Source organism: Pristiophorus japonicus, unplaced genomic scaffold, assembly GCF_044704955.1.
Source record: "Pristiophorus japonicus isolate sPriJap1 unplaced genomic scaffold, sPriJap1.hap1 HAP1_SCAFFOLD_270, whole genome shotgun sequence".
NCBI lineage: Eukaryota > Metazoa > Chordata > Chondrichthyes > Pristiophoridae > Pristiophorus > Pristiophorus japonicus.
In genome coordinates, this window is record NW_027252450.1 from 797,558 (window position 1) to 811,880 (window position 14,323).

At 43.4% G+C, this 14,323-nt stretch overlaps 2 protein-coding genes across 8 annotated transcripts in view; both read right to left on the reverse strand.

The window, feature by feature from the left end:
* LOC139247340 (T-cell-interacting, activating receptor on myeloid cells protein 1-like) overlaps positions 1-4,799 on the reverse strand; it is a 28,114-nt gene extending 23,315 nt beyond the window's left edge. For 2 of the 3 annotated variants that reach the window (XM_070871624.1, XM_070871621.1), the window contains exon 1: positions 4,484-4,799. In XM_070871624.1, coding sequence (XP_070727725.1) covers positions 4,484-4,595 — 112 coding nt within the window. In that variant the 5' untranslated portion in view covers positions 4,596-4,799. The remainder of the gene's footprint in view (positions 1-4,483) is intronic. The other variant, XM_070871620.1, reaches the window with a different exon arrangement.
* A 3,184-nt stretch (positions 4,800-7,983) lies between these two features.
* LOC139247337 (T-cell-interacting, activating receptor on myeloid cells protein 1-like) overlaps positions 7,984-14,323 on the reverse strand; it is a 29,376-nt gene continuing 23,036 nt past the window's right edge. For 4 of the 5 annotated variants that reach the window (XM_070871609.1, XM_070871611.1, XM_070871613.1 and 1 more), the window contains 2 exons: positions 13,219-13,326; positions 7,984-9,744 (listed from right to left, as the gene is read on the reverse strand). In XM_070871609.1, the coding sequence (XP_070727710.1) occupies positions 9,668-9,744; positions 13,219-13,326 (185 nt within the window). In that variant the 3' untranslated portion in view covers positions 7,984-9,667. The remainder of the gene's footprint in view (positions 9,745-13,218; positions 13,327-14,323) is intronic. The other variant, XM_070871612.1, reaches the window with a different exon arrangement.

The following is a 14,323-nucleotide window of genomic DNA, read 5'->3' on the forward strand; positions in this document are numbered from 1 at the left end:
GTTATATTCATGGTAAACGTTCATAAATGACGTAAGCCTCAGCGAGGGTATTGTGTCCAATTCGGGCACCGCACTTGAGGAGGCGAGCCAAGGTCTCAGAGAATGGTTCCAGGGATGAGGGACTTCTGTTATGTGGGGAGACTGGAGAAGCTGGCATTGTTCTCCTGAGAGCAGTGAAGGTTAAGGGGAGAGTGACCAGAATGGTACCAGGGATGAGGGACTTCAGTTATATCGGGAGACTGGAGAAGTTGGGATTGTTCTCCTTAGAGCAGAGAAGATTAAGGGGTGACGGGGGAGGGGGGGGGGTTGGTGGTTGCTGAAGGCATTACAAATAATGAGTGATTTTGATAGAGTAAATTAATAGAAATTGTTTCCACTGATAGTAAGGTTGATAACCAAAGGACACGGATAGACGATAATTGAGAGAAGGACCGGCAGCAGATCAGAGGAAGTTACTCGCACAAAGAGATTTAGAAACCTCGAGCCATCCCACACAAAACGCTATGGATGCTAAGTTAGTTAGGGATGTCAAGTGTATGATAGAATCATTTTTGTTGTGTAAGTGTGCTAAAAGCTGTACAGCAAAGACGGGTAAAAGGAACTGAGCTTGAGATCATCCAATGGATTGGATGTCGAAACTGTCTCGTGGGGCTGACTGGCCCCATGTTCCAAGTGTTGCAATGTTTCATTTCTTCATTTCTGTTCTATGTTTGGCACATGAACAGATCAGAGACATAACCAACGGTATTATCAGGCCCACCCGGTAATTAGCTGTAAATTTCCCTGCACCTATACATTCCTTAAGTCTTTTTTAAAGAAATAGTACTGTTTCAAGTAATAGTTTTTTGGGGATCAGCAGAAATAGTTTTCATTTTATGAAATCATATACGTGAATAAATCAACAGAGGCCATTTTATATATATATATATTTATGTATATATATATATATCTGCCTACTCTCTCTCTCTCTCTCTCTGTCTCTCTCTCTCCCTCCCTCTCTCTCTCTCTCTGTCTCCATCTGTATATATATATATATATATATACAGAGAGAAAGAGAAAGAAAGAGAGAGATTCATAAAAATTTACATATATACAGAACAAGTAAAAAATTAACCCGAGAATGAATACATTGTTTAAAAGGTATCGATTGATATCGAGAATAGATTCAATGGCATTTTCTCTCAGCAACTACTTGAGTTTCTACCGCTAATTTATTAGAGGGGTGTTATTTTACAAATTACAGCTTCTGTGAAGCTGATCTATCTACAAAGAAGACAGCGGGGGAAAAGATGAGTCAATAATCTTAGCTGTTAGTTTAGGCCATGTGGGTACAGAAATTTCACGTCTCTATCTGCACTGCCCTGCACAGCGCCATTTGTATTAAAAGGAACTAGAGGTGTTTCTGAGACACTGCGAGGCAGCAGTTCCAGCAGAGCTGTCAATTACCAAGGAACCCGCCAGAATTAGCAATGACTGACTCACGCTTGCTCTCACTGCAGGCATCTGGTGAGTCAACCCAGTGAAGAGTTTGATTAATTATTCTGCCTCTGTAATTCCAGGATCACTCAGTCAATTATGTCACTTCAAGCTTTAATCTCAGACCTCTACCCAAGATATACATGTTGATAAATAATTTTCCAATGTGTTTTATCTGATAGTCATTGACAATCCCTCACCAAACAGATGGATTTTCAAAATGCTTTTATTTGTTTTGGCTGAGGGCGGAATAATGACCTGGTCATCGGTGCAACTCCCCTGCTCTTCTTCCAATAATTATGTGGAATAATTTACATCCACCTGAGGGGGAAGACAGTACCTCGGTTAAACATCTCATACTAAAGACGGAACCTCTGACAGTGCAGCGCTCCCTCTGGTGCTTTTTGCCAATTGCACTAAGTGTGGAGCCTCTTTTTATACAGGCAGACTGCCTTCTGTGGGGCAATCGAGTAATTGTCCCCAAGAAGGGCAGAGAGACCTTCATCAATGACCTCCAGATCCCACGTGTGGTGGCCCGGTATCGATGCGGAATTAAAGTCCTGCATTCACAGATGTAATACATGCTCGCAGTTAAGCAATGTACCCAGGGAAGTGCCGCTAAGTTTATGGTCTTGGCCCTCCAAACCATGGTCGAGGGTACATGTCGACTATGCAGGCCCATTCTTGGGTAAAATGTTCCTTGTGGTTGTAGACGCGTACTCCAAGTAGATGCAGAGGATATTTCCACTAATGGGGGAAATTAAAACTAGGGACATAGTCTCAGAATAAGGGGCCGCCCATTTAAAACTGAAATGAGGAGGAATTTCTTCTCTCACGGGGTTGTAAATCTGTGGAATTCTCTGCCCCAGAGAGCTGTGGAGGCTGGGTCATTGAATATATTTAAGGCGGAGATAGACAGATGTTTGAGCAATAAGGGAGTAAAGGGTTATGGGGAGCGGGCAGGGAAGTGGAGCTGAGTCCATAATCAGATCAGCCAAGATCCTATTAAATGGCGGAGCAGGCTCGAGGGGCCAGGTGGCCTACTCCTGTTCCTATTTCTTATGTTCTTATGTTCTTATGTTGTAGACCTCTAGCCAGTGGAAACAGTTTCTCCTGATTCACTCTATCAAACCAATTTATAATGAAGAACACTTCTATTTAAACACTTTGCCCTTCTCTGCTCCAAGGAGAATCGTTCTTGCCTGTCTAGTATGTCCACATAACTGAAGTACCTCATCTCTGTTTGCATTCTTTTAAATTTCCACTGTATCCGGCCTAAGCCCTTATAAAATCATAGAATCATAGACAATTACGACACAGAAGGAGGCCACGCGGCCCATCGTGTCCTTGACCCTGTCGAAAAAGAGCTACCCAGCTTAATCTTACCTCTTAGCACTAGGTCCGTAGCCCTGTAGGTCACAGTAAGCCTTCATCTCTTCTATTTGACCCTGAGACATTGTATCCACTCTGCCATTGCCTCCTTAGCAATATGTGAGAAATGAATGATTAGCTCCCAGAATAATATCTGCTTCACTATAAAAGCCACGTTGGGTTGCTATTTATTGCAAGTAACATGCAATAAATAGCAACTGAATGTCGTGGGTGAAAAGGAGTGACCCGGATACAGTAACAGGATCAACATCACCCCCAAGCAATTTATATGTCTTGTTTTATGGTGTAAGCGAATACATGTTTTAAGGAGAGGTAGATACAGGGTTATGGGGAATGGGCAAGATATAGCGATCCCGTATTGCTGCAGTAAACAACCAGCAGAGAGACGGAGAGTGAGAGCGAGACAGTGAAAGAGTTAATGAGAGAGAGAGAGAGAGAGAGAGAGAGAGTGAATGAGAGTGAGTGAAGAGAGACAGAGAGACAGAGAGAGAGATGGGGAGAGAGTCAGAGATGGAGAAACCGAGAAAGTGAGAGACAGAGAGGCAGACAGACAGAAAGAGAGTGAGACAAAGAGGGAGTGAGAGTGAGATAGAGAAAATGAGAGAGAGAGACAGAGACAGCGTCAGAGTCAGACACCGAGAGAGATACAGAGACAGAGAGAGATAGAGACAGAAAGTGACAGAGAGACAGAAAGAAATAGATACAGAGAGATAGACAGCGAGGGAGAGACTGAGAAACAGAGACAGAGACATATCTGAATGGCGTGCTTGGCAGCTGCACACTTCGAAATGTGCAGAAAAGACAAAAGAAGCAATATCAAACGAAATAGAAAACACCTTAAACAGATTCAATGGTGACTGTGCTCAAGAATACACTGGGCAGTGTCACACTGGTACAGTGTGGGGGCTGTATCCTGGTAGGAGGGGATATGCGGCAGTATCAAGCACTGAGAGACGCAGACTGTATAAACGCACTGTCTGTAAGATGTTCAGATTATTCAAACAAAACGCAATCGGATTCCATGCATGAGTATTTTTTTTTAATGCCCGTGAGTCGATTTTGTAATACAACGAACTTAAAATAAGAATATGAGTGACTGATATGATATTGGAGCACTGTATAATATCTGCTTCACTATAAAAGCCACGTTGGGCTGCTAAAGATGACAGAAATGTTCAGGCTGGGTTTCTTTCCTCTTGAACAACGAAGGCTGAGGAGGGACCTAATAAAGGTCTTTAAAATTATTAAAGGTTTTGTTAGAGTGGACACAGAGAGAATGTTTCCACTTGCGGGGAAGAGCATAACTCGAGGCCATCATTCGAGGATAGTTACCAAGAAACCTAAAAGTTCTTTACCCAGAGAGTGGGAAAAACGTGGAACTCGCTACCACAGGGAGTGGTTGAAGCGAATGGTATAGCTGCATAGAAGGGGAGGCTGGACAAGTATATGAGAGAGAAGGGAATAGAGGGTTATGCTGATAGAGTTATAAGAGGAAAATCGGGAGGAGGCTCGAGTGAAGCATTAACTCCTGCATTGACTGGTTGGGCCCAATGGTCAGTTACTGTGCCGTATCTCCGATGTAATCTTATGTAATACTATACAAGTTACAGTTTACCATTCCTGTCCTTCAATGTCCTTCTCCTCCCTCCAGGCCGCTGCCCCTCGATAAATGATTCTCTCGCCTCTGATTTCTGTAGCTTTTCTGGTCCTTTCCCCTTGAAACACATCCTGGAACCGCAATGTTGCCAGTAGACTGAACTGAGGCTGAGTAACCTGCTGGAAAGCTCACGGTTAATGAGCAGGGATCATGATTAAGCTGAGGTTACATTGCGACTCACATCAGGCAGTGGTGACACTGCAGTTCGAGTGCCACCTTCTGCGTGCAGAGTGCATTAACTGTCAATATTCACAATGTTAGGTGGCATGGTCAATGGAAGGGTCACATCTCCAGGCACAAGGCGCAGGGAAAGGTCAAGATCACAGTATGATAAATTCCCTCCTGGGTAACGGCCTCTTACTACTTCCCCAGTTGTGGTTTCCAACCTTAGCACGCTTCTGTTTAACATCCTGCTATGGGTGGAGTTATCTGCCGGTGAGGCAACAGACATGCACTCAGTCATTCCAGAAAGGACATATTGTGGTCAATGCGGTCAAACAGTTTGGATGATTCTACTGCAGACTTGCCACCTTTTGAAAAAAAACTTTCAGCAATTTAACTGTTCCACTCCCGAATTACACTTGGATTGTCCTTCTGAGTATACAGAATTAATCCAGCTGCGTCTACCCGTGATCTTACCAAAATAAAGGTGCATGCAATTCAAAAGAGTCAACTGATATACCATCCATAGCAGTTCGAACAAGTGGTCTCCTTAGAAGTTATTCCAGTCACTTTAACATCCGAGTTGCCAACGAGATGGGAGCGGGTACTGTACTGTTATTGCACTGACTTAGCAACCTGGATGTCATAGCAGTGGGATAAAGTCACGTTATTCGATGCTACAGCCGGGATATTGACCAATCTGGAGCCTTTTATGTGTCGAGTGCAATCAGCGTTTCCTTGCTCACCCTTGGAGTGAATCGAATTGGCTGAGGACTGGAAAGTGGGGGACCTCAGAAGGAGATCAACAATGTTCATTCACTCGGCATTTCCGGATAAAGATCATTGTGGACACTTCAGCCTTATCTTCTCTGTTCACATGCTGACCACCTTTATTTTGTTGGATGTTCATGGAGCCTCCACTTCCCTCAATCCCTCAATGGTCCCTCACCATTGAGAACTGGATGTTGGAGGGCTACAAATCTCCGTTGGATGTGGAATCCCTCCCCTTGTGTTCTTTCTCTCACTGCCCGTTGTGAACAGACTGGGCCTGCTCGGTCGGCGATGTAACAAGGAGCCACTCTTGCTAATGGACAATCAACCCCCGCCCCCCCAGCCAGAGTACTTTCTTTGTCCTTGCTCTCCCCAGATCTTGCTCTAAGTGGGATTAACATGGAGCAGTATTGATCCATCAGCTGATGGAGGGCAGTCGGGGGCAATCAACAGATTATTTCCTTTCGTATGTTTGACCTGAAGTGACTTCGTTGAGCTGAAGACACTGTTGATGACTCCCAGGAACACTCTCTACGACTGTATTCCGTTTTGACCCCCTCTCTGGTTGATCCCCCCTGTTGGTGGGACAGATCATAATCAACAATAAAAAAAGCAAAGTACCATGGATGCTGGAATCTGAAATAAAGAACAGAAAATTCTGGTAATACTCAGCAGGTCAGGCAGCATCTATGGAGCGAGAAACAGAGTTAATGTTGCAGGTCGATGACACCGTCAGAACTGGAAAAAATTAGAGGTGTAACAGATTTTAAGCAAATGTAGGAGCAGGGAAAGGGGGGGATGCAGGAAAGAAGAAAAGGGAAGGACTGTGATAAGGTGGAAGGCAGGAGAGTTTAAATGACAAAAGGGAATGATGGTGGGAGGCAAAGGTAGATGGGAATGGGATAAGTTAAGAAACAAAAGATGTGTCTAGTTGGGGTAAAAATGTAGATGGCAGAATCATCAACAGCTGGTGTGGGAAAAAGAGAAAAACAGAAAAATATAGTGGCAGAAGTTATGTTTTGAAATTGTTGAACTCGATATTGAGTACAGAGGCTGCCTGGTGCCTAAATGATGCATGAGGCGCGGTTACTCGTAACCAAGAATGGTGAAGGAGGAATCTAGAAAGTGTGATTCTGACGATATGACTGTGTCGGACTGATAAAGAACTATATTTTGGGAGAGTTCTTTGGTATCAGGTAGTGAGGAGGCCTTTGCGGGATCCGACTGGGCTGGGTGTGCCCTGTGTCATGTCTTGCTTCGATGCGTGTCCCAGCTGTATGTTCCATCATGCACACTTATCTGTTTGCCTTTGCTGCGCTTTTATTACGCTGTGATTTTCTCTGCCACTTCAGAGTGAAGGTCAGAGTCGATGTGGGACAGGATTTACATGTAACCCAAACCGGTGAAGGAGGCAGGTTCCCCTCCCTAATGAACACTGGGCAATCTTGCTCACGTTAGCAAACAGTTACCCGTGTCAGGATAAGGGAACATCATTTGATGTTCACCTCAGACAACAATTACATAAAATTACATGAAATTAACAGAATGAAACTGGCCCATTCGGCTCCAACAGGTTTATGCCAGAGTTTATGACCCGCACGAACCTCCTCCCACCCTACTCCATCTAACTCTGTCAGCATGTCCCTCGAATCCTTTCTCTCTCATGTTCTACTCCCGCCTCCATGTCAATGCAACTTTGCTATTCGCCTCAACTGCTGCACGTGGCAGGAAGTTGAAAGTCTACAGGAAAAGATTCACGTGATGTAATTCACTCTTACTCCTAAGGGAGATGTGTTCAACTCTAGCAAACATGAGTTCATCATTTAAATTTACAACAAAGACTTAACATAGTAAAACTTTTCAAAGTACTTCACAGGAGCGTTGTCAAACGACATTTGACACCGAGCCACATAAGGAGATCTTAAAGCAGATGACCAAAAGCTTGGTCAAAGAGGTAGGTTTTAAGAACCGTCTTCAAGGGGAAAGTGAAGTAGAGAGGCGCCGATTGCTAGACAGGGAAATCCAGAGGTTTAGGGCCTAGGAAGAGCTATCAATGGTGGAGCAATTAAATTCAGGGATGCTAAAGAAGGCAGAATTAAAGGAGCACAGATATCTTGGTGGGCTTTAGGGCTGGGGGAGATTCCAGAGATAGGGAGGGGTGAGACCATGGAGGGACTTGTAAAAAAGGATGAGAATTTTAAAATCGAGGCGTTGCTTAACCAGGAGCCAATGGAGGTCAGCGAGCAGAGGGGGTGATGCGTGAGCGGGACTTGGTGCAAGTTACGACACAGCAGCCGAGTTTTGGATGAACTACGTTTACAGAGCGTAGGCCAGCCAGGAGTGCGTTGGGATAGTCAATTCTAGATGTTACAGAGTTTACCACTTCTTCCTGTTATTCAGTGATCAGCCTCCCCATGCATATTAACACTAAAATCTGTTCTTAGTGCTGACGTTTAGAAGCCGGAAACAGTTCCTGCTTTGCATATCTTACCTTAGAAAGATTGAACCGGATACAGAAATCACTCGGTGAGCAAAGGTAATTTATTTGTGAAATGTTGAGACATGACACACAGCGGAGATTATATACGTCACATGTATCATATATATCAATGCAGATTCTATTTTCATTCCATAGAAACAATTTGAAACAAATTCAATTTATTTAGCAACTATCACGGCCCCATGGAGCTGCCGTGTACTACCAATTACAACGATTCTGAAATATGGTCCCGAGAGCACTGTAGAGAAACGCGACACCCCATTTGCTCACTGCAATGTCCCACAAATAGCAAAGAGATAAATGATAAGACAATCGTTTTCAGGGATGTTTGTTAAGAGATCAATGTGCACCAGAATAGCCGGGGAGAACTACCCAGCTTTTAATCGACTAGCGTGATGGCATTTATTCCCTCCAACTGAGAGAGCGACCAAGACTTTGGTTAACCGAATTCTGAAATATGCAATTATATAGGGCCCTGGTAAGACCGCACGTGGAGTATTGTGTACAGTTTTGTTCTCTTTAGCTAAAGAGGGATAGTCCTGCCATAGAGGGAGTGCGAGGAAGGCTCACCAGACTGATTCCTGGGATAGGGGGATTGTCCTATGAAGAGAGATTGAGCAGACTAGGCCTATATCCTCCAGAGTTTAAAAAAATTAAAGGTGATCTCATTGAAACAGACAACATTATTACAGGGCTTGACATGTAGATGCAGGAAGGATGTTTCCCCTGGCTGGGGAGTCTGTAGCCAGGGATCACAGTCTCAGAATAAGTGGGCCGCCATTTAGGACGGAGATGAGAATACATTTCTGCACTCACTGAGTGGTGATCCTTTGGAACGATCTACCCCAGAGGGCTGTGGTGTGGAGGCTCAGTCGTTAAATATAATCAAGAGAGAGATCGATAAATGTTTGGATATTAAGTGAATGAATGGCTATGGGGATAGTACAGGAAGGTGAAGATCAGCCATGATCTCGTTGAATGGTGGAGCAGGTTCGACCGGCCGAATGGCGTACACCTGCTCCTATTCCTTCCGTTCCTCTGTTCTCACCTCTCATTTGAAACACTGCGTCTCCAAAAGAGCATCCCCCAAGTGTCAGCCTGCATTATGTGCTGACGTCTGTGCAAGTGTTCTACCAATGAGCCCAGGCTGACACTTCAGCTCAAAGTTGATGTTCCCAAGCATCAGAATAATAAGCTCAGGGCAGGATCAAGGCAGTCCTGCAAACTATTCAGCTCAACTGCAGGAAGACACGTTAGATTTACTCCGATTATAATGTGCAAACCAACACGAATTGCTTAAGAGATGAGATAGCAATGATCATCTGAAAGGCAGTTCCAAGAAATGAAATCATTCAATGAACCTTAACCCTGCACATTTCCAATGCTAAGATTGTTGTTCAGTATAAGCCTGTGTTAATGGTAGAATTTCTCAGAAAACTCATCAACGAAATTGCGGCAATAAGGCACATCATCAGCACTGTATCATCAGCATCAGACCGCCCTGAGAGTCCGGGTACACTCGGATCTTCTGGGCTTCTGGTAAAGTCAGTGTAAGGTGCTCAGTCAGGAATTGTCGCTGTAACCAATATATTAGAGAGAGAACATCACCAAAGCAGACATGGCTGTCCTTTAAAAGAAACAAATACGTATTCTGCAGGCAAGTAATCTCTTCTGCGAAATTTTAAAAAAAACACCTTTGAAACAGCGAATCAACCCATGGACATAGCCACCATGCTTTGTCTGCTGCGGCGGTCTGGCGAACACATTTTATCCAATGTCTCCTTTCCTGTATACGAAGCAAACATAACATTGCATTAGTAGAATGGAGGATAATTGTTGCAGGGTTTCTTAATAGCTTGGGAAGTCCTGTAATATTGACGAAAGGGACATCTGGGGTCAGGGACACGTCAGGAACATTCCCGATCTGGTTCCTGCCCACCTGCTCCTCTATAGAAGTACAACTTCAAACTTCTCATGTAACACAACATTGGTGATTGTAGATAATACAGAGGAGGACTGCAATATATACAGGAAGATATTAATAAACTTCCACATCTGGTGTGTAATTATACACTATATATGTGTGTGGTGGTAAATAGTGTTAGAAAGCAGAAAGAGGGTACACACTCCTTGAAAAATAAGTGTCTAAATGCTGCAGAGGAGGAATAGGACATGGGGGAAATAGACAAATCATAATATGGTGGAATTCTGCATTAGGATGGAGAATGAAATAGTTAATTCAGAGACCATGGTCCAGAACTTAAAGAAGGGTAACTTTGAAGGTATGAGGCGTGAATTGGCTAGGATAGATTGGTGAATGATACTGAAGGGGTTGACTGTGGATGGGCAATGGCAGACATTTAGAGACCGCATGGATGAACTACAACAATTGTACATTCCTGTCTGTCGTAAAAATAAAAAAGGGAAGGTGGCTCAACCGTGGCTATCTAGGGAAATCAGGGATAGCATTAAAGCCAAGGAAGTGGCATACAAATTGGCCAGAAATAGCAGAGAACCCGGGGACTGGGAGAAATTTAGAACTCAGCAGAGGAGGACAAAGGGTTTGATTAGGGCAGGGAAAATGGAGTACGAGAAGAAGCTTGCAGGGAACATTAAGATGGATTGCAAAAGTTTCTATAGATATGTAAAGAGAAAAAGGTTAGTAAAGACAAACGTAAGTCCCCTGCAGTCAGAATCAGGGGAAGTCATAACGGGGAACAAAGAAATGGCGGACCAATTGAACAAGTACTTTGGTTCGGTATTCACTGAGGAGGACACAAACAACCTTCCGGATATAAAAGGGGTCACAGGGTCTAGTAAGGAGGAGGAACTGAGGGAAATCCTTATTAGTCGGGAAATTGTGTTGGGGAAATTGATGGGATTGAAGGCCGATAAATCCCCAGGGCCTGATGGACTGCATCCCAGAGTACTTAAGGAGGTGGCCTTGGAAATAGTGGATGCATTGACAGTCATTTTCCAACATTCCATTGACTCTGGATCAGTTCCTATGGAGTGGAGGGTAGCCAATGTAACCCCACTTTTTAAAAAAGGAGGGAGAGAGAAAACAGGGAATTACAGACCGGTCAGCCTGACATCGGTAGTGGGTAAAATGATGGAATCAATTATTAAGGATGTCATCGCAGTGCATTTGGAAAGAGGTAATATGATAGGTCCAAGTCAGCATGGATTTGTGAAAGGGAAATCATGCTTGACAAATCTTCTGGAATTTTTTGAGGATGTTTCCAGCAGAGTGGACAAGGGAGAACCAGTTGATGTGGTATATTTGGACTTTCAGAAGGCTTTCGACAAGGTCCCACACAAGAGATTAATGTGCAAAGTTAAAGCACATGGGATTGGGGGTAGTGTGCTGACATGGATTGAGAACTGGTTGTCAGACAGGAAGCAAAGAGTAGGAGTAAATGGGGACTTTTCAGAATGGCAGGCAGTGACTAGTGGGGTACCGCAAGGTTCTGTGCTGGGGCCCCAGCTGTTTACACTGTACATTAAAGATTTAGACGAGGGGATTAAATGTAGTATCTCCAAATTTGCGGATGACACTAAGTTGGGTGGCAGTGTGAGCTGCAAGGAGGATTCTATGAGGCTGCAGAGCGACTTGGATAGGTTAGGTGAGTGGGCAAATGCATGGCAGATGAAGTATAATGTGGATAAATGTGAGGTTATCCACTTTGGTGGTAAAAACAGAGAGACAGACTATTATCTGAATGGTGACAGATTAGGAAAAGGGCAGGTGCAAAGAGACCTGGGTGTCATGGTACATCAGTCATTGAAGGTTGGCATGCAGGTACAGCAGGCGGTTAAGAAAGCAAATGGCATGTTGGCCTTCATAGCGAGGGGATTTGAGTACAAGGGCAGGGAGGTGTTGCTACAATTGTACAGGGCCTTGGTGAGGCCACACCTGGAGTATTGTGTACAGTTTTGGTCTCCTAACCTGAGGAAGGACATTCTTGCTATTGAGGGAGTGCAGCGAGGGTTCACCAGACTGATTCCCGGGATGGCGGGACTGACCTATCAAGAAAGACTGGATCAACTGGGCTTGTATTCACTGGAGTTCAGAAGAATGAGAGGGGACCTCATAGAAACGTTTAAAATTCTGACGGGGTTAGACAGGTTAGATGCAGGAAGAATGTTCCCAATGTTGGGGAAGTCCAGAACCAGGGGACACAGTCTAAGGATAAGGGGGAAGCCATTTAGGACCGAGATGAGGAGGAATTTCTTCACCCAGAGAGTGGTGAACCTGTGGAATTCTCTACCACAGAAAGTTGTTGAGGCCAATTCACTAAATATATTCAAAAAGGAGTTAGATGAAGTCCTTACTACTAGGAATCAAGGGGTATGGTGAGAAAGCAGGAATGGGGTACTGAAGTTGCATGTTCAGCCATGAACTCATTGAATGGCGGTGCAGGCTACAACGGCCGAATGGCCTACTCCTGCACCTATTTTCTATGTTTCTATGTTTATGTTTCTAAATAGCATGACAGGTAAACAAGCGAATAAAAAGCAAACAAACAACGGCGATGTTCTTTTCCGGGGGAATAGAGTTCTGTTAAAATGGCATTGGACCTTGTTTAGAGCACACTTGGAGGACTGTGCACAGTTGTGGTCTCCATTTTATAATATTGATATAGAGGCATGCAATAGGTACTAGAATGATACCAGAACCGAGAGGTTATCAAGAATGATTGATCAGGAGATGTTTTGTCTAGAAAAGTAAAGACTGAGGGTTTACCTGATAGAGGCCTTTAAATTTATGGAATGGTTCGATAGGTTAGATGTAGACTTTGCACTTATGGATCAGAACATTATTTTGGGCATGAATATAAGATAGTCACGAATAAATCCTGTAAGGAATTAAGAAGGAACTTCTTACACAAAAGAATGGTTCGAATATGGGACTCGCTATCACAGGGAGAGGTTCAGGCAAATAGCACAGTTACATTTAATGGAAGGCTAGATATAAGCAATAAGGAGAAAGAATATAAGAATATGGTTATGGGCTGAGCTGAAGATGGGTGGGAGGAGGCTGGTGTGGATATAAACACCGGCACGGATCTGATGTACCGAATGGCCTGTTTCTGTGCTGTAAATGCCATGCAATACTACGTGACTGGGTGTGTGCTTTTATCGAGCAGGCTCTGTATTAAGGATAACGATGTGGGCATGTCCTTTCCACAGAGTTCTACACAATAAGTCAAAACACAGGTGAGAAATCTAACACCAGCAACTGTATGTAATGTCTTACCTTGGGGAGACCTTGCACTAACAAGATGTTGAACAATGAATATCACCATCACAATTACCACTAAGGCACCGAGGCAGAGCCGGATTGCGGTCACCATGAGATATTGTTCTGTGGGAGAAGCCAAGATCATTGTAGCTCGTTGTGAGCACGTCTTAACTTAGTAATTAACGCTTCCAAAGTCAACTCAAAATGGAGGTGCATCGTAACTTTAATATTTATGCCATAACATTGTTAACACCCGCTGGCAGTTTCTCTATTGTAACATGAAAATAACCCCAGTAATAACAATTTAAGTTCAGGTAATCATTGTGGGAGTTTAACAGTTTTTCCTTCAAAGTGTTTAACCCATTCCTTTCGAACATATTGATGAATGGTGGGAATCTTTATTAATGCATTTATGATGAACTTAAACATGGTCATTGAAGCAATTGCTGGTATTGTTTGTGTGTAGTAAATTTTGACGAATTTTACAGCTTGCTCAATGCTAATTAGGTTTGATTCTGTTCTCACTTATTTATAGTCTTGTTGTAACTTTGCACACGTGTGTCACCGTGGCAGTACTGGGGACACAAAGGTAAGATTTAAGGCCGTTAACTGTGCACAGATTAGGCCTGAACTCGCTCTCCACATGGGTGAGGATGAGCTGCACACATGTCCGGTTTAAGTATGTGAAGCATGTTAAGAATTCTCTTGACAGATGCACCACATCCTACACTAAAGGGCGCTTATGAACGGAGAGATGAACTTTATGCCCAGCAAATGTCATTCAATTCTTACGCTGGTAACAGCAGGTGTAAGTCCTGCTCTTATCAGTAGTAAGACTTTTAAACTACAGAAAAATACTTTAAAAAAATAATTTAAATATTCCAAATCCTGTTGAATAAGGTAAGTCTACTTTTAGACTTTAAAATAAGTACATTTATTTTTCAAAACATCCATTTTTTGTTTTAAATAATTAATTAAATTCTATTTTTATTAATTTGAAACATGTGATGGTTTTTTGAAAAGTTATTCTCAGTGTTTCTGTAATTTGGGAGGATATTCCCATTCAAACTTATGCTGGTTCGAAACGTACGGAACTCACATAAATTTGAATGGGGATTCT